The 24,333-nt window shown below is 37.3% G+C and overlaps 2 protein-coding genes across 6 annotated transcripts in view; one reads left to right on the top strand and one right to left on the bottom strand.

The window, feature by feature from the left end:
* Nucleotides 1–6,367, bottom strand: part of AASDHPPT (aminoadipate-semialdehyde dehydrogenase-phosphopantetheinyl transferase) — a 29,349-nt gene extending 22,982 nt beyond the window's left edge. The window contains exons 1-2 of the mRNA XM_039718710.1: nucleotides 6,200–6,367; nucleotides 5,187–5,412 (exon numbers count right to left, since the gene is read on the bottom strand). Coding sequence (XP_039574644.1) covers nucleotides 5,187–5,412; nucleotides 6,200–6,343 — 370 coding nt within the window. The 5' untranslated portion in view covers nucleotides 6,344–6,367. The remainder of the gene's footprint in view (nucleotides 1–5,186; nucleotides 5,413–6,199) is intronic.
* Nucleotides 6,368–6,574: 207 nt separating this feature from the next.
* KBTBD3 (kelch repeat and BTB domain containing 3) lies at nucleotides 6,575–23,506 on the top strand. Of its 5 annotated transcripts, none has more exons than XM_039718617.1 (4): nucleotides 6,575–6,712; nucleotides 13,386–13,716; nucleotides 14,816–15,057; nucleotides 17,912–23,506. In XM_039718617.1, the coding sequence occupies exons 3-4, from the start codon at nucleotides 14,834–14,836 to the stop codon at nucleotides 19,530–19,532; spliced, it is 1,845 nt and encodes a 614-aa protein (XP_039574551.1). In that variant the 5' UTR covers nucleotides 6,575–6,712; nucleotides 13,386–13,716; nucleotides 14,816–14,833; the 3' UTR covers nucleotides 19,533–23,506. The 5 variants fall into 5 exon arrangements, with proteins under 5 accessions (XP_039574551.1, XP_039574555.1, XP_039574553.1 ...); XM_039718621.1 differs by having other exon boundaries at nucleotides 13,386–13,553; XM_039718619.1 differs by having other exon boundaries at nucleotides 13,386–13,518.
* Nucleotides 23,507–24,333: the final 827 nt, after the last annotated feature.

The following is a 24,333-nucleotide window of genomic DNA, read 5'->3' on the forward strand; positions in this document are numbered from 1 at the left end:
AGAGCTGAAGCTATTGGAACTGGGCAGTGCTAGCAAGAAACTCAAAATGCAGTTTTTAAACACCTACACAGTAATTACATAACCTTAGTCCTTGGATCAGAGTTTTCTGTTTCACATTCTTCATTTGGAAAGCCAAAGGTAACTGTCAAAGGCTGAAAAGCCTTTAAATTTGTTAAAAAAAAATCAGTTTTATTTAGCTGCTCATTGTGACTGTATAACTTAATTTCCCAAAACACCAGTTTAGTAACAAATTGTGATTATTGTAAATTCAATGTTCAGAATGAAAAAAAAAAAAAACCAAACCACAACACCAAAACAATCTGACAAGCATTTTTACAGTTACTCTATATTCCAACTCTTTTTTTTAATAAAAGCCCCTAGTTTAGGATTTTTCTTTTCCTAATGGCTGGTGTATCCCTCATTTTAAACATACATTCTTCACAGTCTAATTTTGTAGTTCTGCATTTTGCCACCAGTTTATATTTTAATCCAAATGGTTTCACATTTTTGTATTAAATAAATTGTCATAAAGGATTAAGAGTGTTTCTTTGTAAAATAAAGAAATTTTCCTTTAAAGAGAAGATTGCTTTATCAATTACAGAATTGTGTAATTCCTGGTTAAAACTGTGGTAGAAACGTGAATAAAGCACAACAATGAAATTGCTATACATTATACATTCTTTAAGAACACGTTTAAGATGGCTGTTTCTTCCCAGCTGCAAACAGAACAAGAACAAAGAAATGCCTCCCTGTTTACTCAGTGTAAGTGCATAACATGACTGTGATTCTTTAGCTCAACAAGGATATCAGCTGTTTTAGCATCCTTCACATCTAAAAATGATGTGCTTACATCATATATAATATTTATAAATTATTACTCCTTTGATCTGTAATAAGTAATATTTAAATCAAACCCTTTGTTAATTTCTTCATTCCAAGCAGTGCACCACACACCTAAACCTGTAACATCAGCTAACAATTTGGTGATTATGTCTAGCAGTAATGGATTAGATACTGACTGCTGCCACAAGACTTACTGAAATACAACAATAAAACCAGGGACAGTTAAAACTTTGTTCTTTAGAGTGCTTTTGTCTTTAAGATGATTTACCTTTACCTTAAACAATCTGATTTGGAATTTATTTCTAGGTAAGGAAATTCTTATTGAAAAACTGAAATGAAGCAATTAAACAAGGATTGCAATTCAAGAAAGTGAACATGGCTGCTCGCTAAAAGACATGCCAAATATCTGAACTATGATGTAGGTGAGCCTAACTCAATTAGGCTTAGGAATACACCAAAATTAACAGCACAAAGTTTAAAACTGTCTGGAGAGAGCTTTCCTCCACGAGCTAGACTGAAATACAGTATTTCGCTTCCTCATGTGGGACTTATATACATATTTGACCTGTCTCTGATTTGAAGAGCTCCATCATCTCTTGCATTATCTCACCTCAATAATGTTATAATGAGAACGAAAAGAGAAAAATGAGTCAAGTTCTTTTTTTATATTTCCTTGCCTCAGAGAAAACCAGTTTCAAATAATTAGGTGTTTGCACATAATAGCCTACTTTCTTAAAAAAGCATTTATTTGAGTATTTTTAGATCAAATTAATTTTTTTCTGAAACTCACATGCAGAAAATTTACCCTTTTGTGTCTTTTAACAAGCAAGTCTAGCATAAAATCAAAATATTAATGAGAAAAGCTAATTCATGCAGTAGCATGTCAAATATTTAATTCTGGAATAAAATGGAGATTGGAGACATCTGGATCAAAGTAAATATAGTGGGATATGTAAGAAAGATTGCAGGCTGATTTTCAAACATACGGAATGAACTGTTTATTTATCTTTGCAAATCCATCTAAGCTAAAAAATTGCAGTAGTGAAAAGAAATTCACTTTCACAGCAGGAAAGCTCTTGAGCCTAAGATCTAAACTTTTTTCAAATGCTCAAGGCAATATTTATTAAGCTATAATTATTTCCTAAGTTTCTGAAAACGTTCTACTTTACAGGGCTTAAGTGACTGGTCAATCAACATCCCACACACCACTCAAACCAAGTTGACACTTGTTGCAGAATTTTTCCATAAACTAAAAAATCAAACACCAGCTCTTTTCCACAAGAGTTAACAGTACTGTGAGAACACTTCTCATTTCTTTTTTGAAAGGCTTAAAATAAACTCATACGCATTACCTGGCCAAATGTCCACAGACACTCCTACAAACAAATTTACAGGAAAGTGTGCAGTTTTCCAAATGACTCAAGAGCTCACCTTAAACTGATCTAAAGAGCAGAAAATAATTATTGATCTCTGTAATTCATCAAAAGCAATTAAACTGAAAGACTTATCTAAATCCAAAATAACCTGCCAGATAATCAAAAGGCAACAACACAGAATACCTGAAGAGGATATTTTCCTTTTCTACCATCACTACAGTATTTACTTCAATATCTGAATAGAGGAAAAGTGATCAGCTGTTGCACACTTGTGGAACTTTTGTAGAACTGCTGCTTTTTGCAGCAGTAAGAATAGCTTCTAGTGAGGCCTGCCTTCACCTTTGAAGGCGGCTATGTCCTGTAGTAGTTTCACTTCTCAGATTTTAATAAGGAAGCACAAGTAACATGGAAAGAGCCAGCTTCTCACAAATAACAAGTAAAACAAAATACATAGGATGCATTAAGAAGTGACATAAAATGTTTACATGCACCAGGGCTCTTTGTTACATAGCAGCACACAAACAGTAGACTTCTCAAAACTTTCAGCTGCATTATACTCTTTTATATCTGCACTGCAGATTTTGCATGCTCACTGGTTGAACAATAAAGGAATATAAGAGTTACAATACTAGAGACCTCAATCAAGATGATGTTGGATAACATCACAAGATTAAAAACTTTGTATTTAAATAAGCATTTGAAAATAACCAAACAAACCTACTGAAATGTACTTTGTTCATAGAGAACTCTTTGTCCTGTATCTGTTCCAAGGAAAGAGATTTATTGTAGATCTTCCTTCAGAAATATAATGTACTTAGCAAGTGCAGAACAAGAGCACCACTCAGTGGAACTATCAGAAAAAATAAGTCAGTAGTAAAGTCAGTGTTACCTATTCATAGCCCAGCAACAAAAAAGAGTTGCAGGTGATTCTACTAAGAGAAAAATCTTCCTCAGTAAAATTTCAGGTGAAAAGATGGCCAGCTTTAAGTTATAGTCTCTGTAATATGAAGTTCTATCTTTAATATTACTTATTTACTGGCTCTCTTTCCCACATATAATTATTACATTTCCATTACTATCTTATTTCTGTTTCAAAAATACAAATTATAATTACAAAAAGGAAGACATATGAGTAATCTTTCACTGTTCACCAGCATCTCCCAAAACCACTAAAGCCTGTCTGTAACAGATTTCAAAGTATTACTCAGTCAGAAATAAAGTTTAACAAGCTTCATAAAACTTGTCAGCTGGACATTGTCAACATGCCTTTAAAATGCCAGCTACATTTACACTTGCATAAACTACCAGTAGAGGATGTAAAATATCCCTATTTCCACATATAAATTTTTCGATTTTTCTGTATAAATTTGAATTTTGCGGTTTCCAAGAAAAACCTCATATACAAGCGCTTAAATGTTTTGATTTTCACTATTTACCGGCTGAAACTAGAAACTTTTTGGAATGAGGAATTAAAATTGAGTCCTGCGGTAAGGCCAGTGGCAGCCCAGAGTGTTTCCAAGGATACTGGGTCCAGGAGTTACCTTTTCCATGGCAGCCTGTGGAGTGCTGTGTTTTAGGTCTATGAACCCAGTGTTGATACCACACCGGAATCAGCAGCGTTTGCACAGCATCGAGGCCTTCTCTGTAACTCTGCTCTCCCAGCAAACAGGCTGTGCAAGGGTGTGCAAGATGCTGCGGGGAGACACAGCCAGGACATCACCTTGCTTGCTCTGCCTGAGAGCGCTATGATAAAAGCACCAGCTTCAAGCTTAATCTGGTTATTTGGGCCCTGTGTTACTGCAGTCCTGTCTGGTGTGGCCCTGTACCAAAGCAGCCTCACCCACTGGCATAATTCCTGTCACAAAACACACAACAGCTCTGGTGGAGGACCCTCCAAAGGCTGTCCTGTGGCCTCACATGCTGACCATGCTCAGACTGAGAGTCTACGGTAGGTGTGAGTCACAGGAAAGAACTTCAGATTGCAGCAAAGCTTCTTTGCATCCTAGCTAAATGTGACAATCCAAAACTGTACGCTTGTAGTCATCATTAAAAAGGTATAAAGCGATCAGACGGAAAGTTATCCAGTCAGGGTTTACCTGAATCTCTCCCTTACAACACAACGTATTTTGCAGCATAAAATGCTGGGCAACTCCAGAAACTGCAAAGAAAGATTCTCTAAGAACACAATTACTACTGTCATATCTGGTTAAATGTTTAAGGAAGATTCTAAAAAAAGCAAAATTCAAGTGCATCATAAATCCCACTAGGTCTCTCCTTTAACCCATGACTATGCACTAATGAACATTTGCAAAATAAATCATCTCCATAAAACTGTATTTAAAAATACACTTTGCTACAATCCTAATTTTGATCCTGAAGTTCAATAACCTATACAGTCATGTCACACAAATAAGTAGGCCAGTAACCAAAGTTTGTGAAGTCCAGTCTTTTCCCAAGAGCACCTCATGAGTTCCCTCCTCAGGATCCCCTCTCACTGAGGATTACTGAACATTCATAGCAAATATGTGTTGCCAGTTGGCTGACACATAACATGTCCATACATATGGGACAAGTGAGTAACACAGTGTATGAAGTTCTCATGGGGACAGATCCCATTGTCCCTGTTTGGAAAGATGCACCCCCGCCGTCTGCCTCACACACAGCAAATCCATAATTCAAGTATCTGCAGATGCTGGTAGTGCCCATATGATAGAAGAATTCATGATCTTATTTTCCCACAGTTCTGCTTCTCTAAATGAGGGATACATGGCTGTATCTGTCCTACAATGCACCTCAAAATAAACGAGTAGTGCATTTAACAGCTAGAAATCCCAAATACACAGTACATTCATACACTCTCTGCTAATTACACTAAATTTCTAGGACACAGATTGGTTCTTTGGGAAATGTGAAAATGTTCAGTACTCAAACACTGCAGAACCTGCTTCAGTCACTATAAAGAATTACCTGGTAAATCAGTCTTCATAACATCAATGCCAACTTGAAGCTCAGGCTCAGCTGCAAGGACTGCATAATCTCCTTGATGAGAGACATTGAAGTTGTAATTTGAGTTGATACCAACTAAGTTACTGGCCAGGAAAGGCTTTCCTTTTGGTGTCCTTTGCAAGTGTACTTCATTCCAAGGTATGCACAGCTCCTCTGCAATTAATTTCCGCATCAGCAGGCGACCAGCCTGTGAGATAAAACAAGTAATTCATACAGAGTTATTGCGCTATGTGGCTGCTAGAAAACCACCTGCCTAAAAAATGATGGTTTATTACTGTTGATATCAACAGTAATGTCGTGTGTGTTTTAGCCAAATAACTTAAATGTCTCCCTTTCATAAAAGCTCTGTCAAGTAAGTTTAAGCAGAAGAGTCCATCAAATACATTATCACTAGTAGCACAATTAACAAAAGTCCCAGCTTACTACTGAGAAAACACAGTAGTTCCTTTCTCTACCTTAATAACTTATTTACAATACTTTATGGGACAAATACGTTTTACACCACCCTGAGCAGTAAAATTATCTCCATAGCCTTCCTTTCAGTACATCTACTCACTACCTAGGTACTAAATTAAATACTCAACAGCTAAAAGTGATAATTCCTTCCAGACTAATGAGCAGGCGTGTATTGCTGTTATTAGGCGAGATTTAACACCCGGATCTTGTAAAACAGCTTTATTCTCGTGGTGGTTACCCCGATGCCCTATGCAGAGTCCCTCAGGGTACGCTGATTTTGTCTCCTGACTTGATATCACGACTTAGAAGCGGTGAAGTCTTTCAGAGTAACTACTGACAGCAGCCTGCCTTCCCTCCTGGCTCCTCAGTGCGGCAGAGCTTCATACTTTTATACAAATCTTATCCTTCAGCTTTACATCCCCGAAATGCCTCGCACGGCACGTTTTCCTACGACAAATCAGGAATTTGGGCAAGGCTGACTGCGCACAGAGACAACCGCGCCCCGGCTCCCCGTGTACCAAGGCGGCTTTGGCATCTCGGGCAAAGACAAACTGGCCGATGCGCTCCTTCTCCTCGGGCTGCACCAGCTGCGCGGCCAGCAGCCACTCGCGGCGCCGGGGCCGCCATGCGCCGCAGGGGAAGGCCCAGCGCACGCTGCCCATGGCCCCGCTCCCTGCGCCGCCCGCCACCGCCCGCCCCCTCAGCCCTGGCGGGAGCCTATCGCCGTGCGGGAAGCACGAAGAGCCCCGCCCTCAAGAGCGCTAACCAACCCGCTGTCGCAGCGCCCTGTGAGTGACAGCGGGATGCGCCAGGTAGCGACCTATCAGGGGAAAGGCGGTGCCTGCGGCGGAGCTGCGCCCGCGGTGCCGTCAGCGAGGGCAGGTGGGCGGGCTCGCACCTGGAGTGGCGGCCGGCGCAGCCATTCCGCGCGCAAAGAGCAGGAGAATGACTCCGGAAGGAGCCAATCCGCCGGCGCGGCTGCTGCGGAGGGTGGGCCAGACCGGTTGGTGAGCTGCGGGTGTTGGCTGCAGGTGGGTGTGCGCTGCTCGGAGGGAGCGCTCAGGGGGGACTGGCGCCTCGCCGCCTGCGGAAGGGCGGCAGTGTCGGGGAGCGCCGCATGCCGCGGCCGGGTCGCGCTGTGAGAGAATGGGATCCCTTTGCCCCATCCCGCCCGCCCTGTCAGAATTAGCGCTCCCTTAGAATGAACGGAGCCGCCGCCGGGCGCAGGCGCGGGCGGCCTGAGCATGCGCAGTAGGGGCGCGCACGGCGCCGCCCTCCCCCAGAGATAAGGGGCCGCTGCTGCGGGGCCGGGGCTGGCGGGGCTGCGGCGGCCGATAGCCCTGGCCGTGGCGCAAGGAACGTGGTTGCCCGCTAATTTCTGCCTCCCTCGCCCCTGTGCGGCACAGTTTCTGCCCTCGAGGGGGGTCCGGGGGAGGTGGTTCGGAGCGGCAGTGCTCCCCGTGGCGCACAGGTGATGCGCGGCCCGTCTCTGCTGAGGGACATGCCGCCGCCAGCGCATCCCTCCCGCTGGAGAGCTGTCCGCGCCCCTGGCTGGGCTGGGCTCTGTTTAGCTTTTATTGACTAGAAAGAGGAGCTGGTTGTCCCCAGAGCGGGTGCAGCGCGCTGCATCACCCTAGCGGGGTTCTGGCTCCTAAGGATCTGTGCAGACAAAAGCCTCTTGTATCCCGTGCTCATTGTTCTGTTAAGGATTCCAATGGTTGTCAACTGTATTCTCAATTATAGGCCATCTGTAAATCCTCAAAAGATAATAAATTGTTTGCCCTTTGGTTCTGGAGTTGAACCATAGCTAAAAACTGGGGCCTATTTGAAAATTTACAACTTTTCTGTTGCTTGTCTTCAGAAAGACTTACACTTCATCCGTCCTTTATGGACCATGTACAAATGATGAAAAAATGCTGAAAATTGTATTATTGCAGGTATTTGTTACAGTCCTCCTTTTTTGTTGTTCACTGTTGCTAGCTCACTGTTAATATGGAAAACTGCTGTTTCTGCACAGGCCAGAAGGTCTTTCTGTCCTGGTTAAGTCTCAGTTATAGCTGAATATAGATTGGTCTTCGCAAAATATTTTAAACACAGAAGTAACATTGAATAAAAAAATGTTTCATCAAGGAATCAGTTGGGTATTTGACTGATTTCAAAATATTATTCCTAATTTTCTTCATGATTTAACAAAGCAAGGAATGGCATAATGTTTTGCATTATCCAAACCCCTAGACAAAGTTAACTGACAGCAGAGGAGGATTTAATACAGTCAAGAAAAAAATCCCAGGAAATTGTTCTTCACCAATGTCAAACTGTAGCTGAGACTTACATTTCAAGCTTTGTATTCTATGCACTTCGAAGAGATAATTGTGGCATTTTGTATATTTAGTTGCTGATAATACTAATGGGTTGTGGATCTTACCTCGTTCCAAAAAAACCCCTCTGGATTGATTGATAGGTTTAGCTTGCCCATGCTCTCTACTTAGGAGATTTAAACATGTAGCACTGTTTTCACTAGTGGATTAATTTTTGTTCAAAAAATAAACTTTGTGTGTAAATCCAAACGGAAGCTCAAGATGCATTGTATGATATGTAATGTAATTATGATGTATTCAATATAAACCCACACTTTTAAGTAAAACATGCTATTATAATAAGGCATGCTACATTATTCTCTAAAGATGCTCAATATTGCATGCATCTTTTGAGAAAAACCACATTTTAATCACATGCAAAAGTGACAGCCTACAGAAGCCATTAAAAGCTGTCATTTTCTTTTACAGAATTTGCAGTTATTTTCAGCAGAATTAGACGTACAGTCTAATTCCATTTTTTCTGAAAATTAAGATTACAGTTCTTGATCGTTTTGGCTAAGAAAATAATTTTCCAAGTAACTTGATGAATTGGAGAAATTTAATTTTAGGATAAAATCCAGCCAGTTGTACTTCTTTTAAGTGATTACTGCTTTATCTTAATGGGTTCATGTGTTTATCAGGGAACATGCATTTAATGATCACTGCTTGCAGAGTGGGAATCTTCCACTTTTGGAATGCCTCCAGGAATTACTGCGATTTCCTTACGTCCTACTGGTACCATGCTGGGGTTTTTTCCATGTTGATTTTTTTTTTATCACTTCTAAGGAACACAAAGCTTTAAAGTCTCCGTGTCACCTTTCAATCTGAGAATACTATCCCAACATTTATTATTGATAAATGTCATTTTTGTGGATTAAATGTCTCAAAATATCCTGTGCTTTTTTTTTTTTTTTTTTGCTTGCTAAAATGATTGACTGAATATTATTTTTCTTTGAAGTTCAGTTATTTATGAGACTCAGTGAGACTAAGTTGCATTGAAATTTCCAGGCAGGAACCTGGAATTCTCTTAGGTTTTTCAATCTTAGACAATCAGTGACAATCAACACATTAATGGAATATGAAAGCACAGAACTTGTACTCAGTATTTATAGTTTAATTACACTTTAAACCACTCTTGTCTTTTTGATCAGTAATTAGAAGTGTCACCAAATCCTACAGATAAGTGTTCCACTCATACTCATCTCAGTGAATGTTAAATTATATGCATAGTGTAGAGAGGTGTCTTTGAAACTTATTAACAAGTCATTTGTTTCCTTTTGAATGGACAGGAATGAAAATAGCAAATCATCTTGATGGATATATAGTAGACTCAATAATATAATACTTTTAATATTACATCTTAGAATGCTGATTTTGACCTTTTCAAAACATATATTAATGAACTGTTAAATTTTGTAAGGAAAAGACCCCTTGAAAATTCTCTAGATAAATCTATAGAATTTCTTCATCTTCGCTGTGCTTAATTCTTTCATCCTAGGTACATAAATTATTCTACAAAATACCAGCTCTTAGATTTCCCTTTTTTAAAATCCTGGTCCCTAGTAAGACATACTATCCAAGCTGGGAGAAGGCCATGTAATAAACATAATGTTCCACTGAAGAACAATTTATTTCTCATAAGTTACCTGCTATGAAGTACGAAGATTTAATTTTTTTAAATTGGTGAGTGCTGTAGCCCAGCTGTATTGTGCTTTCAGATAAAAGCAGATAGATTGTTTTACAATTGGTTATAAATAATAAAGTACCAAATCAGGGTTGAGTTTAGACTGGGTTTGCCAGCTTTGATGGAAAAGGAGAGAATGCCTACCTGCACAGTGTTATTTGTAATTCCTGAATGGCCACTTCCTTGTGCTGGGTACAGTCTGGAGCCTCAGTCCCATTCCCAGGGTTTGGTCCTGTTTGTTGTCAGGCAGACACAGCCCTAAGGGGCTTTTCCTGGCAAAGTATGAGGTCAGCTATGTGTGATACTTATCTGTGCTCAGTGCTTCCACAAAACAGAATTCCCTAGGCTATTTCAAAGTCACACATATTTGTATGTATATTTTTATCTCACTATTATGAAGTGATCAAACAGTTTGGTGTCTTTGCCACTGTCTTACTGGACCCTCATTTAGGTGTTCATGCTTCACTGTTGTTACATATCCTCTCTCTAGTTTGATATCTTTGCCTTGGTTATTCACCAAGAAATAATTGCACATCTTCCACCATTCTCAACTTCATTTGCATATTTAAACTTCTGTAACAATTTTATTTATCCAACCATTTAGTTGTAGCAGCTAAGGCTATTTGGACTGTTGGTTTAGCAAAATCTTTTCAGCAAAAATGTTTATTAATATACGTGCATTTTGTGAGTATGTTCCCATCAGTGCTATGGTAGGAACTACAACAGATTCTGCACAAACAAAAGTTCATCTCTGCTCTAAGGTCACTTCACAGTTCTGTTTGCTTTACTGTTTCTGATCTGGTGGAATGAATGTGAAAGTTGTTTCTAGGAGGTCTATTGCAGTGGTTATGATTTTAATGTTGGCCTGAATGTTTTGAAAATGTCTGTCCTGGATGCTTTTGGTCTCCTTTATAAGTTTAACAGTATGCTGTGTTTATAGTCTCCTAGTATAATATCTAGGATTCAACATATATCCAGGTTATAAAATTCATGTATAAAGGTCATTTGAGCTTCCCAAAGGAAAAGTATAAGAAAATAAATTACACATTTCAGTGTCTTCTATGTACAGAATTATAAGAACACTTAAGAAGGATTGCTGATGATGCTAACTAAAACCAATCATAAATATGTTACATCCTCCATATATCTTTGGAAATGGAGCATTAGCATTGGTGAAGTGAAAAGTTCTACTAGAAATTCAGTGAGGTTTTGGCAGCTGTTTGCATGGAATCAAGGTCAGTTAAACACTTTCTTGTAGCTTTCTACAAATGCTTAGATGCTAAGAGGAATGTGTGTATATCGCATATTTTGACTATGGTCTTATCAGAGTTCTCAGTGTGACTACCTGGCATCTGAGTCAATGAGCTTGTTATGTTCTAGACTGCTCCATCCCTTTGTGTCCTGGGAAAAGGACAGTGTTAAACCTGCCAAAGACTTGTAACTAGGTGATCCCTAATGGCCCTTCCAACCCAAACCACTCCATGCTTCTACGACAGAGGGTCTCATAAACAGCACAACTCATGAGGTCTGGGCCCTTATTACTGGATTTTGTGACAGACCATAAGAATGCTCTTACCCTCCAAGATCCCAGGCAGACCCTTATTTCATCCACCATAATGACCAAAAGTAGCTTACTATCCCCAGCCTCCTGTCCAACTGCTGGCTGCTCTGTGGCCCTACACAGACTGGCCATTGCTTGCCACTTGACTGTCAGGCATGCAGAATGCCTGGCCCCTCAACTGGAGACCTGCACAGATAGTTTTGAGAGGTACACATATGTCCCTCATACATGTGTTATAAGGGGTTGACCTTAATAATTGTGAAGTTTGTATCAATTTTCACTGTAGCAGCCAACTGGCCTTGTGTTTGAGGTGTCTTACAATAAATATAAAGCCGGGGCAAATGTTTAAATTTAAACTTTAACTTCAGGGGAGTTTAGTTTTGGAACAATTTTCAGTTGTCTTTGTCAACCAATTGTTGGTTTGTTGTTTTTTGGGGGTTTTTTTAGAAAAGCAGGCTAATAGCTAAGGTGGCATTTGCCAGTGTAAGACTGTAAAGGTCCAGTACAGGAGCAGGGAGGTTTTGTCAAGTGCTGAGAGATTGGATCACGTACAGCAGTACTTGTGTCATGTTCCAGGAGAGGCTGCAAGGCTGGTTGTTGAGCAGCACACAGACGTGTCTTAAAAAGCAAGAGTAAGAGATCCCAGTTCTAATGAACCATTTACTTGGTTCTTGGTAATCCACATGAAGACAGGCTTTGTAATTGGAATCCTGTGGGAGTTTATGAAGCAAATTCCTGAGCTGCAGACCTCTTCAATATATATCTGCACCCCCTATGTTTCTCATCCTTTTGTCACAGTTGATCAAACATTTATAAAAACTCCTACTGATAATTAATATGGCTTTGTAGGAGAATGCATGAAATAATTATAAATGCCTTGTTTAACATACCAAGTTTTAGCTGAATTGTTAAAAGAGTTTGGAGGGCTCTAAAATCATCAACAGATTCAGTGAAGTGGTATGTTAATACCAAAATTATAAAGTAAGTCAGGAATTGACTACAAGACAGCTGGAAATTGAATTTATTAATATGTATTTTTTAATGGACAGAAGAGTGAATTAGTCTAAGTCATTGCACAGTGTTCATTACTACATTCCTTAATTGTGGACAAAAACATTAAAGATACACTGCTGAATTTTGCTTTTAAGAAAATAATGAGATACTGCTATTAGAGATAAGGATTAGGATGCACTAGATGACTTGGAAATTGGTGTAGTGAGACAGTGATGAGGTCTGAACCATAATGTTGTACAACAAATCTTGTATCAGGGAGAGAAATTTAGGATCAAACTGGAATAAAGAGAAAACTGCAAGCAATAATAAGGAAAACCAGAAACTCAGCCTTATAAGTGGACTTTGGAAAGTTTGACAATTATTAATTCTAATGAAAGTTGAGAGAGGATATCAACACTCTTGATAATTGTACAAATTAATAAATATACAAAGGAAAATTAAGTCAATAACAATTTTAAAAAAAGAACAAATATATGTAAGCATTAATAAATTGATGTGTAATTAAGAGTCTCTATAGCAATGTACTGGAATAGAGTTTTTGTGGTAATAGTGTGGTAAAAGAAAACTTTCTGAAACATTGATTGCTTGTGTGAAAGTGGTCATATGATGTCTTGCCTAAAATAGCATAGTTAGACGATTACTGTAGATGTTTCCATGTTCATAATACACATACGAATATTACTGAAATTGGTAATTTTATCATAAGAAAGCACGTTGTAGGTTGGAGCTTGCTATAGAAATTACATTAAGTGGAGAAAGATGTCTAGTATCAATTGTAAGTTCCAGAATTTTGCAGAAAGGTTTATGTTTCTTTTAGAAGAAGTGTTATTTTATGTGATGCTAAAAAAACTTTGAAATTCACTTACTTTTTAAAAAAAGTTTCATTCAAATGTGGGAAATTAATGTTATTGAAGTATCTCTGCTTTTGAAGATTCAGCCTTTTGAGGAGCAGGCTTTTAAATTCATAAGAAATGGGTATTCTAGAGAATTCTGACATACGAAAAGGTTTCATGATTTATGGAAGCTGGGGTTTTTGAGGCCATACATTATCAGAATAAATGGTGGTCTTGTCTTCTGTATTTTCCTAGTTCCTCAGGCTTAGAATGGAAAGAGTGAATACGTTGAGATTGTCTGACCATGGGAAGGAGAAGATGCCTGCTCCAAGGGTGCCAGTGCTGGCAGCAAGATCACTGGATCTCTTCTCTTCCAGGAGACATGGAGGTCTATTTGTGGTTGGAGATACCTGACTAGATAAAGTATAGATCAGTCTGCTGTGAAAGTACCTCACATGCCTGATGGTTTAGTGTGCTGTGAATATATTGTGTCATCAGATGAACCTTTTCGGAAAATTGAAAACCAAAACCAGTATTTTCTTGCTTCTGGGTTTTGTTTGGAATATTTTGTCCCCTGTCAATTCAGGTGGGCCATTATCTGTTGCTGATTTTAACTGGAATTGTGGAAGCAAAATCCTGGAATAAAAAAAAATTGGAATGATTCTTTAAGCTTTGAAATAGGCAGTCTTGACTCAGATTTGCAGTAAGGGCAGTTTAGGCATCTGCAATATATAAATAGCTCTTTAAATAGGTATAAATAAAATATACTAATGTTTAAAGTTTCTTTATATTGACAAAGTGGGATAAAATATTTTCTTTGTAAAAAAAACAGTTCAAACCAATTTACCATAGAAAAAACCACACTTTAGTGTAGGGATTTTCACCAGGAAGAAAACTTGGCTGTTGAAAGGGAGATGGTCTTAAATTTAAATGTATTCTAAAGCCAGTTAATTTATGCCACTGTAAATGAAACTTAGAGTGGGCAAACACAAAGTATTCTAACAAGACTAGAGGTACATGACAAAATGAGTTTCAATTGACTAAGCGCTCAAAGGTGTACTCTCACCAAACTGTCTCTAAATGACCCTGTTTGGTAAGCCCCAGCAATCCTGTTATTCAGCCAGGCTCTTGGTGTTGTTTGTATTCCATTATCGAAGTCCAGAGTGCCTCATGGGAATCCACTTAGGATGCAGTCTGATAGCCTGTGTCTCCCTTCCACTACAAGATGTAGAGTGATCAGCCTTTCGGAATATAAAACATGTAACGAAGTTTTCTTTTTCCACCTTAATTTTAAATAAAATTGTAAGAATTTGCGGGTTTTTGAGGGTAAGCCTAGGACTAGTCTTTCTCTTAAAATGACAGTTAAACACTCTCCTTGATATGCTTCCTGTTGACTTTATTAAAAAAATTCTTACAGGTGGGTATTATCTGTAGAATTGTTCTCTGATATATGGCAGATAATCTACTTCACAAAATTTGCTGTGTGAATATATTTTACAAAGTAGTAGTATTATCAAATTCAGTGTAAAAGTCAATTGTAACACAAATTTCTAACTGTGCATATGATATATAAACTAAATTCAATGCTGGGAACTTCTTTCTTTGTTTTATGGTGTATTGATTTTGTTTGGTTTTTGTTGATAATAATAAGACTGTGGAATCAATTACTTATTTTTCCATTTCAGGAATAGATTGAAGAAAGCATGGCAAATCAACGGGATTACATTAGCAGACCTATTTGCAATGGAATTTCTGTTCCTGAAAATAAAATCAATTCCTTAGTGGCTGAAGGTCATGGACAACAAATTCTAAAAGTACTACAAAAGTTCAGAGAACAAAATATATTTTTTGATTTTAAAATTCGTGTGAAAGATGAAATAATTCCTTGTCATCGTTGCGTACTGGCAGCATGCAGTGATTTTTTCAGGTAAACCTAATTTTGGTATGAGTTTGCAGGAAATACATTCTAAGTTCCCTGGGAGGGAGGGAATAGAATAAAAAAAACAAAAACAAAAACAAAAACAAAACCAACCAACCAAACAAACAAACAAAAAACCAAAAAAAAAACGAATTAAAAAAAACAAAACAAACAAACAAAAAAAAAACCCAAAAAACCCCCCAAAAAGTATCACAATTTATATATATCCGCAGAATTTTGAGCACAGCATTCAAACATCATTTTAGTGGTATGCCAGATAAGGCTCTTTGTATTTTCAGAAAGCTATGAGGACTCTATGAATCAGATTCCTACAGCAGTCGAAACTCTGTAATAGAAGTTCCAAATCATAAATGTGTGGTTCTGCTGTTAGGTTGAACTGACACAGGTTATATTTGTTTAAGAGTTACCTGTTGCCTGTATCAGTACTTGAAGGTCTGCAAGGATATTGTTTGACTTTTCATGATAGTCTATGTACTTTGACACATTTATACTGTGAAACGATTGATTACAAATACATCTTGTACTGAGCAAGTGGGGATAAATTGTACATAACTTTGGAATGGAACTGGTTTTTGTTTGTCCAAGAAGAGTGGTCAGTATAGTAGAAATTGTCTTCAGAGGTATTTAAACAGATACGCATACTTTTCCTAAACTACAGATTTCAGCCTTTCAGCATGAAATGGATCTTCCTTCTTGTGCTTAAAGCTATGTATTCGTAAGGGACAGCCTTCATTCACATATAGAATATTAATTTATAAATAAGCCTTGCTAACCTTTTTATTAGAAAGGTTCACACTTTCAGTTCCACACTGAAAATGTTTCTGAACACCCTTTACTAAAAACAAAGCTAAGATCTAACAATGAAAAAATGGACTCTCAGAAATTGGGTTGCCTGTACATAGGTTAGTGTTATTTTCAAATGTCCTGGAACATCCCATGGTCTAAGTGAGTCTGCCATGTATGACAGAAGATAGCTAGATGTGTTCTAAGAATTACTGAAAAAAAGAAATACAGATGAAATGAGCACTTTCTCCACTGTAGGAGCAGATTTGTTTTTTTCTCTAACATACAGGACTACTTTCATTTGTCTTTAACTGATTTACAACACTGAGATGATCTGGTGGAAAGAAACACTAGGATGAAATAGCTTCCATTGGTAATTTTTAGAACTGAAGCTAAGCACATGGAAACATATGTCCTTTTCATTACTTACAGACTCTTCAAATTAAAATCTGCCAGGAGAGATCTCTCCCTGCTCCTAATGGTTGATATGATGGATAATAGCAGCCATCAGGTTCATAAGTTGTCCTGCAATGCAAGGCCCATTTTTTACCTTCAAGGAATAAAAAGTCCCTAGGTCCACTACATACATTTTGAAATGGAACACCTTTTGTCTTCCTTGGCCTTTGGACTTCTCTTAGTTTTGGCTTCGTTGTGTAAACCTAAGAATCAGCAACATTTTGATCCTCGCTTGTTAGCTTTCAGAATCAAAGCCTTTGCCTACATTGCTCTTCTTCTACTAGTATTGTTCAGTTGCTATTTTACTCCCTAATTAGAGATTTCATAGCTCATGGGTTAATGAGGAGAGGATTGTAAGGGTCATCACTTAGTATGCAAAGAGGTCTTTGGGATGCAGGTGTCTTATTGTAATTTTATGTTCTTGTTCGGTAAGTCAGACAAGTTCCTGCTTTACCAGATGTTCATATCCCAAGGAGTATTTGCTATACACAGGGATGTTTTTTTTGTCCTCTTTGGCTTCAGAAAAGAATGAGATTTTAAAAATCCCATACAACAGAGATACTAAGCGTATAACTGAAATGATATAACACTTGTGTTTTAATATTAATTAACTATGATGTATTAATATCCAGATTCTCTACTTTGCATTTGATGATTTATCCAACTCTTCCTCCACTATTATCTTGTGTCCTATTCAGAAGCCACTGCTATCCCAGTTTGAGGCTTAATCTCTGGGAGGGTAGGGCAAGAGATATTGCAGCACTGTTTTGTTGCTAGCACTTACCCAATTGTTAAACTTTAATTATTTTACCTTGCCATGTGAGATTGTGTGAAAGAGTTAAATGTTATTACATAGTTAGAATAAAGCAGTTAAAGTTGTAATAAAATTTCCACAAATCTCCTGGTCAATAGTTCATTCCACAATTTCAACCGTGATCTTTGTGTTCAGTCACAATCTCCTTTCTGCAGAGTTTCATTGTGTCATGCAGTCATATTAAAATCTCATTTTTTCTCTGACATTGGCCTGCACTCATACATCTCTCTGTCAACACTAAAGCAAGAGTTAAGTTTCTTTGTGTTTTTTCTTCTCATTTACCCCTCACCTACTTTTATTTCTGAGGACTACACCCATCATCTCTCTGGCCATTTGCTCAGCCTGCAGTTTGGAAGGGGTGTTTTTCCCACATAATTGTAGGTACTCATCCACATTGCACGACCTAACTCATGGGGCTTTTTTGCTATGTAGTTTTTTAAATCAGGCATTCTTTCTCGAAGTGGAAACTGATGCTGTCCGGGAAAATTTCACATTTTCTCTCAGCTGAGAGCTGCATACTTTATCACTGTGAAAATCCATACAAAACAGAGATGCTGCTATGATTTTGTTAAGCCATCACTTTGAGTATGTTCTTATCACAAATAATTTTTTTTCTTCAAACACACCAAGTAAATTCATTGTTCATAGAAGAACCTCCACATTTTAGACCTATTTTAGACCTGCCCGCATTATTTTGTGCCCCTAATTGTCTCATTCCACATCAGTGTTCTCATCTGTTTGCTAAATCTTTTAATTGGTGTGTGTATATCTTCTGTATTCTATTTACAGAGCCATGTTTGAAGTTAATATGAAAGAACGGGATGATGGCAATGTTACTATTAGTAATCTATCACCCAAGGCAGTGAAAGCTTTTCTTGATTATGCTTACACAGGAAAAACGGAGATAACCAATGATAATGTGGAAATGCTCTTCCAACTGTCATCATTTCTTCAAGTTTCACTCCTTTCCAAAGCTTGCAGTGACTTCCTAATAAAAAGTATTGATCTTGTGAATTGCTTACAGTTGCTTTCTCTATCAGAAAGTTACGGGTCTGTCCGCTTGTTTGATCATGCACTAGATTTTGTACAACACCATTTTTCATTGCTGCTCAGATCAAGTGACTTCTTGGAGATGAATTTTGAGATACTACAAAAATGTCTCGAGGCTGATGAACTAGATGTCCCTGAGGAAGAATCAGTGTTGAAAGCTGTGCTCCAATGGACCAAACACAACTTAGAAACACGGCAGAAATACCTCCCTAATTTGATTAAAAAAGTGAGATTACACCAGTTACCTGAAAAGACTTTGCAGGATTTTCTTCATTCTGAAGAACACTTACTTAAGAGTGCTAACTGCTCAGTAATAATCAACGATGCAGTTAAAAGTGTGCAGAACTTCAGTGGATTGTTTCCAGATGCACGTCCTTCAACAACAGAAAAATATATATTTGTTCATAAAACTGATGAAGATGGAGAAAACAGACATACATTCTGCTACAACATCAAAACAGATAAATGGAAAGAACTACCACATACGCACATGATTGATCTGCCAGGGTCAAGTTTGTCTAGCTATGGAGAAAAAATATTTATAACTGGAGGATGCAAGGGTAATTGTTATAGGACTGTCAGGCTTCACATTGCTGAACCGTTTCATGATGCCACCGACCAAACCTGGTGCTACTGTCCAGTCAGCAATGAATTTGCCATAGTGTCAGCTATGAAAAAACCGAGGACAATGCACACATCTGTTGTAACCTTAAATCAGCTCTTTGTAATAGGTGGAAAGACCAGAGGAGCTCAAGAAACTCGGAGTCTTTTGGATGTAGAATCTTACAACCCTCTTTCCAAAGACTGGAAATCTGTAAGCCAGTTACCAAGAGGTATCTACTATCCAGAAGCAAGTGCATGCCAGAATATAATTTATGTTCTTGGCTCAGAAGTAGAGATTACTGATGCTTTTAATCCATCCCTTGACTGTTTCTTTAAGTATAATGCTATGACTGATCAGTGGTCTGAGCTTGTAGCAGAATTTGGGCAGTTTTTCCATGCAACTTTAATCAAAGCTGTTCCAGTGAACTGTACATTGTACATATGTGATCTCTCCACCTACAAGGTTTACAGTTTTTGCCCAGAAACCTGTGTTTGGAAAGGGGAAGGATCTTTTGAATGCGCTGGCTTTAATGCAGGGGCAGTTGGGACAGAAGACAAAATTTATATACTAGGTGGTGATTATGCTCCAGAAGAAATCACAGATGAAGTTCAAGTCTACCACAGTAGTAGGTCTGAGTGGGAAGAAGTTTCACCAATGCCAAGAGCCTTAACTGAGTTTTACTGTCAGGTCATTCAGTTTAATAAATATAGGGATCCCTGGTCACCCGTCCTGACGATTTGCTCTGGAGAATTTTGAAACTCCCAAGTCAAAAAAGTCTATTTAAATGCACAAGTTGTAGAACAGTTTTTAAATATTAGTTTACAGATGGAGAAATATGGACTCGTTTAAATTTTCAGTTTAGATTAAATGCTGTAGGATTGCTTTTGGAAGACTCCATTAAAATGTCATTCATGCTAGTCATTTTACAGACAGTATTATATACTTAATTTTATATACAGCTCTGTAATTATGAGAATAATTTTCAAAATGATATTAATTTTCCAAAAAAAAAAATCATGAGGAATCAGTTGTGTAATATGTGTTTATTTCTGTAATATTCACAGTTGTCCAACAGACAAATTGCTAAATGAGAAAACTGACTGTGATACTGTTTTCCCTATGTAACTGAAGTTTAAAGGACATTTTCATTAGTGTTATTTAGATTTTCTATGTTCATAAACCTGTAAGAGGAATTCATTGTCAGCTTTATCTTATCACAATGACCTTAGCAAGGACAAGAGCCAAAGTGACCTTCGCAGTATTAAAACCAGGTATCTAACTTGAAGAGACTGATAATTCCTGTCATCTTCAGCTCTTCAGTTTTACCAGTTTTTCCTCCATCCTTGTGCCTTAGTAGTAGCTTTATTTTCTGTTTCCATCCCATTAACTGTAGCAAAGTCCACTTCAATAACATACTGCAGGGTAAGTAAGATTTCTACAGGACAGATGATTAATGTGATACCTTTGCTTTAGTCATGTTGCTAACTAAAGAAAAAACACTTCAGGACATTTTCTAACAGAAGTCTTCATCTCTGAAGTCTTCAGTGCTACCTACTAAGCTGTCACTAGGCTGCTTATAGCAGCAAGCTGTAAACTGAATCCTAGCTGTTGCTTCCGTTAACTATGGGAAAAGTTTGTATCTTGTCATACATCAAAGTTACAAAACTACACCCCCCCATATTAAAAATCAGTAGTAAATAGTATTTTGGAGGTGAGAAATCATCTCTTGTGGTTTAAATTAATTCAACACTTTATCTTGAACTTCATTGTATTTTTAGATGTTAAAATATTACACAGTAAACATTACACAATAGATTGCTTGATAAACTTTAAGTAGTCAGCTATGATCATGTTAAAATTGTAATGGACTTTTAGTGCTAATATTAGTCTAGCCATATGTTTGAAGTAAATTTGATGTCATGCTTACAAAGTCAGTCTTCTTTCTGACAGGAGGATACTGAAATTAGCTAGGTTTCATAAATTAATTTGTAATCTTCCACAGCCTGAGAATTTCCTTTCTTACCAGGTATCCAGATAAGACACTGAGAGCTCTTATGTCCCATATAAGTATTGTGAAAGCAGTGTAAGGTTGTCTTCTGCCAGACAGAATAATAGTTCTAAACACTTAAATTATATCTTTTCAAGCAGTTTAAATAATGAATAAAATTTAGTGAGGCATCAGAGACATCTTTCATATGTCTTGAGACAACTATGGTAAGTTCATTATCACATCACTATTGCATGTACTTTTTGTAAAACCCAAGCTGAATATTAATGCTTAAAGCTTAATATTACCTAGAACAGCTTTCTCTTTTAAACAGTACACAATGGAAGGTTTTGATTCTGTGACTGACTGTGTAATTTGTTATCAGATACCTTTACAAATTTAGATAACGTTCATGATAACAATTTTCATAAGTATGTAAAATAAAACCATGTACGTTTGGAGAAGATGTTAATAGAGCAGGACCCTTTCATTCAGTAATTTCTGTATATTAATATGTGTGTCAGTTCTGTAGAAGTAAGTAGCTTGTTACAGTATTTCAGGCAACTTCCACATTTATTTTGGTTTGTTTTTTTTTCATAATAAATCTCCAAATCATATTTTAACTAAATGTAGCTAGGTAACCTTTACAATCACCTTGCAGAAATGCAAGTATTTTTATACTGGGACACAGCTACTTTTTGTTAGTGCAAAGCAAATGTATTGAGTAGAGAGAGGAAGAATACTACTTACTGAAACAATAGGAAAAAACCAAGCATATAGGAAAATGGTAGTTTTAGTTTTAACGAAGCTACTCAGGGTAGCATAGAGACTTCATTCACCATTAATTATTGCAATTTGCCACGTAATTGGAATACAAAGCCCAATTCACCTTTGCTTGTGTATTTGTGTTGTGTTTATACCTGAGTAATAAGAGTAGATAATTTATGCATTGAGAAAAGTAACATATTATGCCCGTAGTACATGGGTAAAAATAGCTATGCAAATTGGAAGAGACTAGAGAATTGCAAGGGTGTTTTAATTGCCACTGTCATGGCCAGATTGCTGGGTCACATAAACAGCAAGCGAGAGAGTCATTCAGGTGATGCTCTTTCCTCTAAGTTTTTCCCTACAGCAGATCTTTTTGGCAGTCTTCCACCCAGCTACTTGCTATAAGACTCTGGCATCTGACATCAGACAGAGCAGTGACGTATGTGAGAAATTCCTCAGTACAGAGGAATTATAGACAGTGAAAACTGACTGAAGCTGAATTGAGAAAATAGACATGCTTCTTTAATATTCTACACTATACTTGTGCAGGAACTAATGTCAGTTCCCAGTTTGACAAATCATTCATAGATTTCACAGGGAGTTGAGCTCTTACTCAGTGATCAGGAAATAATGTAGTAATGTCAGTTACTTTCTAGCATTGCTTACAGAAGAGTTATTGTCAAATGGTACTGATTTTCTGCAGGTAGGCAGGTAAACCTGTCCTACAGCTCTCACAGAAGGAAAAAGGATCATATGCCACATTTCCACATACAAAGCATTAAATCTGGTAGCAGAACGGAATGCAGAAGAAGCAGAAGTGTTAGAAAGTCATGTTTAAAAACAAGGCTTTATCATAGGAGAAAGGATCTATGTTCCAAACCCAGTGATTAATTGCTAAAGATGTAATAAATCTCAGTGAACGACACAAAAAAAAATTACTTGCATGAGTAACTGTTGTAGTCTGGATGAAACATTTTTCAGTCTACAGAGCATTTATGCAATTAAAAACAAAAGTCACAAAATTAATGCAAAGTGAGTTTTCTAATATCTTTTATGACTTTTCAAAGCTCTTTGAATCAAAGCTTTATGAAAAAGTACCTTCCTCTACAAATAGTAACTAGATTAACGATTATGTATGTTCTCACTGAAACAGAGTGATGTTTAAACATACAAAATGCATGTAAAATTATAATCTACTATTTGCACTTAAATGATGTAACCAAAACATTTCTAATAGTATTCTATTTTATGTCACAAAATACATTATAAGCATGACCAGTATAATATACACAAAGATAATATATATTGTATGTGGGATTTTAATATCCAGTGATGATTATATTGGATAATCTTAATTTTTAAAGAATGCTATCAATACGTTATGGCACTTTGGTAATGTTATCATACTGGTTTAGTTGTTATAATAAATATCAATTATTCAGGTGTTTTATTGATTATGTTTGCACAGACCTGATGATTATTATTTAAGGACTAATTAATTTGTTTTCTATATTTTAAATACATTTGTAATAAGTCAGTTTACTGCTGTTAAAAATTCGTTATATTCACAAAATGGAGTAGATTTTCTGGGTCAGATTTATTTATGAAAAATGTGAAGAAAACTGTTTACCTCCTCTGGTTAGTATAGGGCAGTAGGTAAGGTATAGGCTATAGAATGTGCAGACTGCAGTTCCTAATGTGGAGATTAATTTTAGATGTTTCTGTTTGTAGGTGACCAACAGGAGGCAGCATAAGATCTATTTTAATTAAAACAGACTGAAAGCAGGGATGTATTTGACAATATTTACAGTTGAACATTATGCTCAATTTACTTTTTTCCTTCTAACACCCAGTAAAGCATAGAGAACAGTAACATTTCGCTGCTGCCTGGGCTCTGCTGATATGTGGAAAGTACGATACTACACATTTGCTGAGATGTTCATTCTTTTGTGAAATAAAGCACTGAGCAACTGAATCCTTCTTGGGTCTTTTTTTTTCCTTTTTTTTTTTTCTTTTTTTTTCCAGTGAGTTTTAAACTGCAGAGACTCTACAGTGTTTCTAATGCAGGTAATCTCTTTTGGGGTTGGTTTGTTGGTTTGTTTTTTTTTTCAATTGGAGAACATTTTGAATGCCATAACCAAGAATGCAGTTAGTATGGATGAGGGGGGATTTTGGGGTTGGTTTGTAGGTTGTTTTTTTTTTTTTCAATTGGAGAACATTTTGAATGCCATAACCAAGAATGCAGTTAGTATGGATGAGGGGGGTTTATAATTATCCTTGGACCTTGTATTTGTATTTCCTTTGCATACTGAATTACTGTTTCCATGCTAATTTTAATTGTCTGCTGAAAGTTCTCAAGTTTACCATTGTAAGGTACTTACTTAAATTGGTATAATTTTTAAAAATTAAATCAGATTGATATACAGGGTTTTTTAGCAGTTTAAGTATTGTAAATGATTGGGTGTTTATTGTTACTGAAATGGACCTGCCATACTAGCAGAAGGAGCTTTATATAGAAAGAGATAAAAGCTACAGAGTCCAAAATTTGCATGCCAAGGCTTGCAGAAATGGCATCAATACAAAGTGACGGAGCCCAGCGTTGTCCTGTACCCTTCCAAAACTCAAAATTCTGTAACCCCGGGATTCCTCTATAGGTAGATTGGAGTTACAGCAATACAAATTAGTTTTCCAACACTCCAAGACCTGTGCCCCAAAAGCCCTTCAGCTAGCAAAAGCCTTTTGGAGACATGTACAAAGCATTCCAGCAGCATTCACAATGTTAAAAGCTTATATTGAACAATG

The sequence above is a fragment of the Passer montanus genome, unplaced genomic scaffold (assembly GCF_014805655.1).
Source record: "Passer montanus isolate IOZ18808 unplaced genomic scaffold, ASM1480565v1 scaffold4, whole genome shotgun sequence".
NCBI classification, from domain to species: Eukaryota; Metazoa; Chordata; class Aves; order Passeriformes; family Passeridae; genus Passer; species Passer montanus.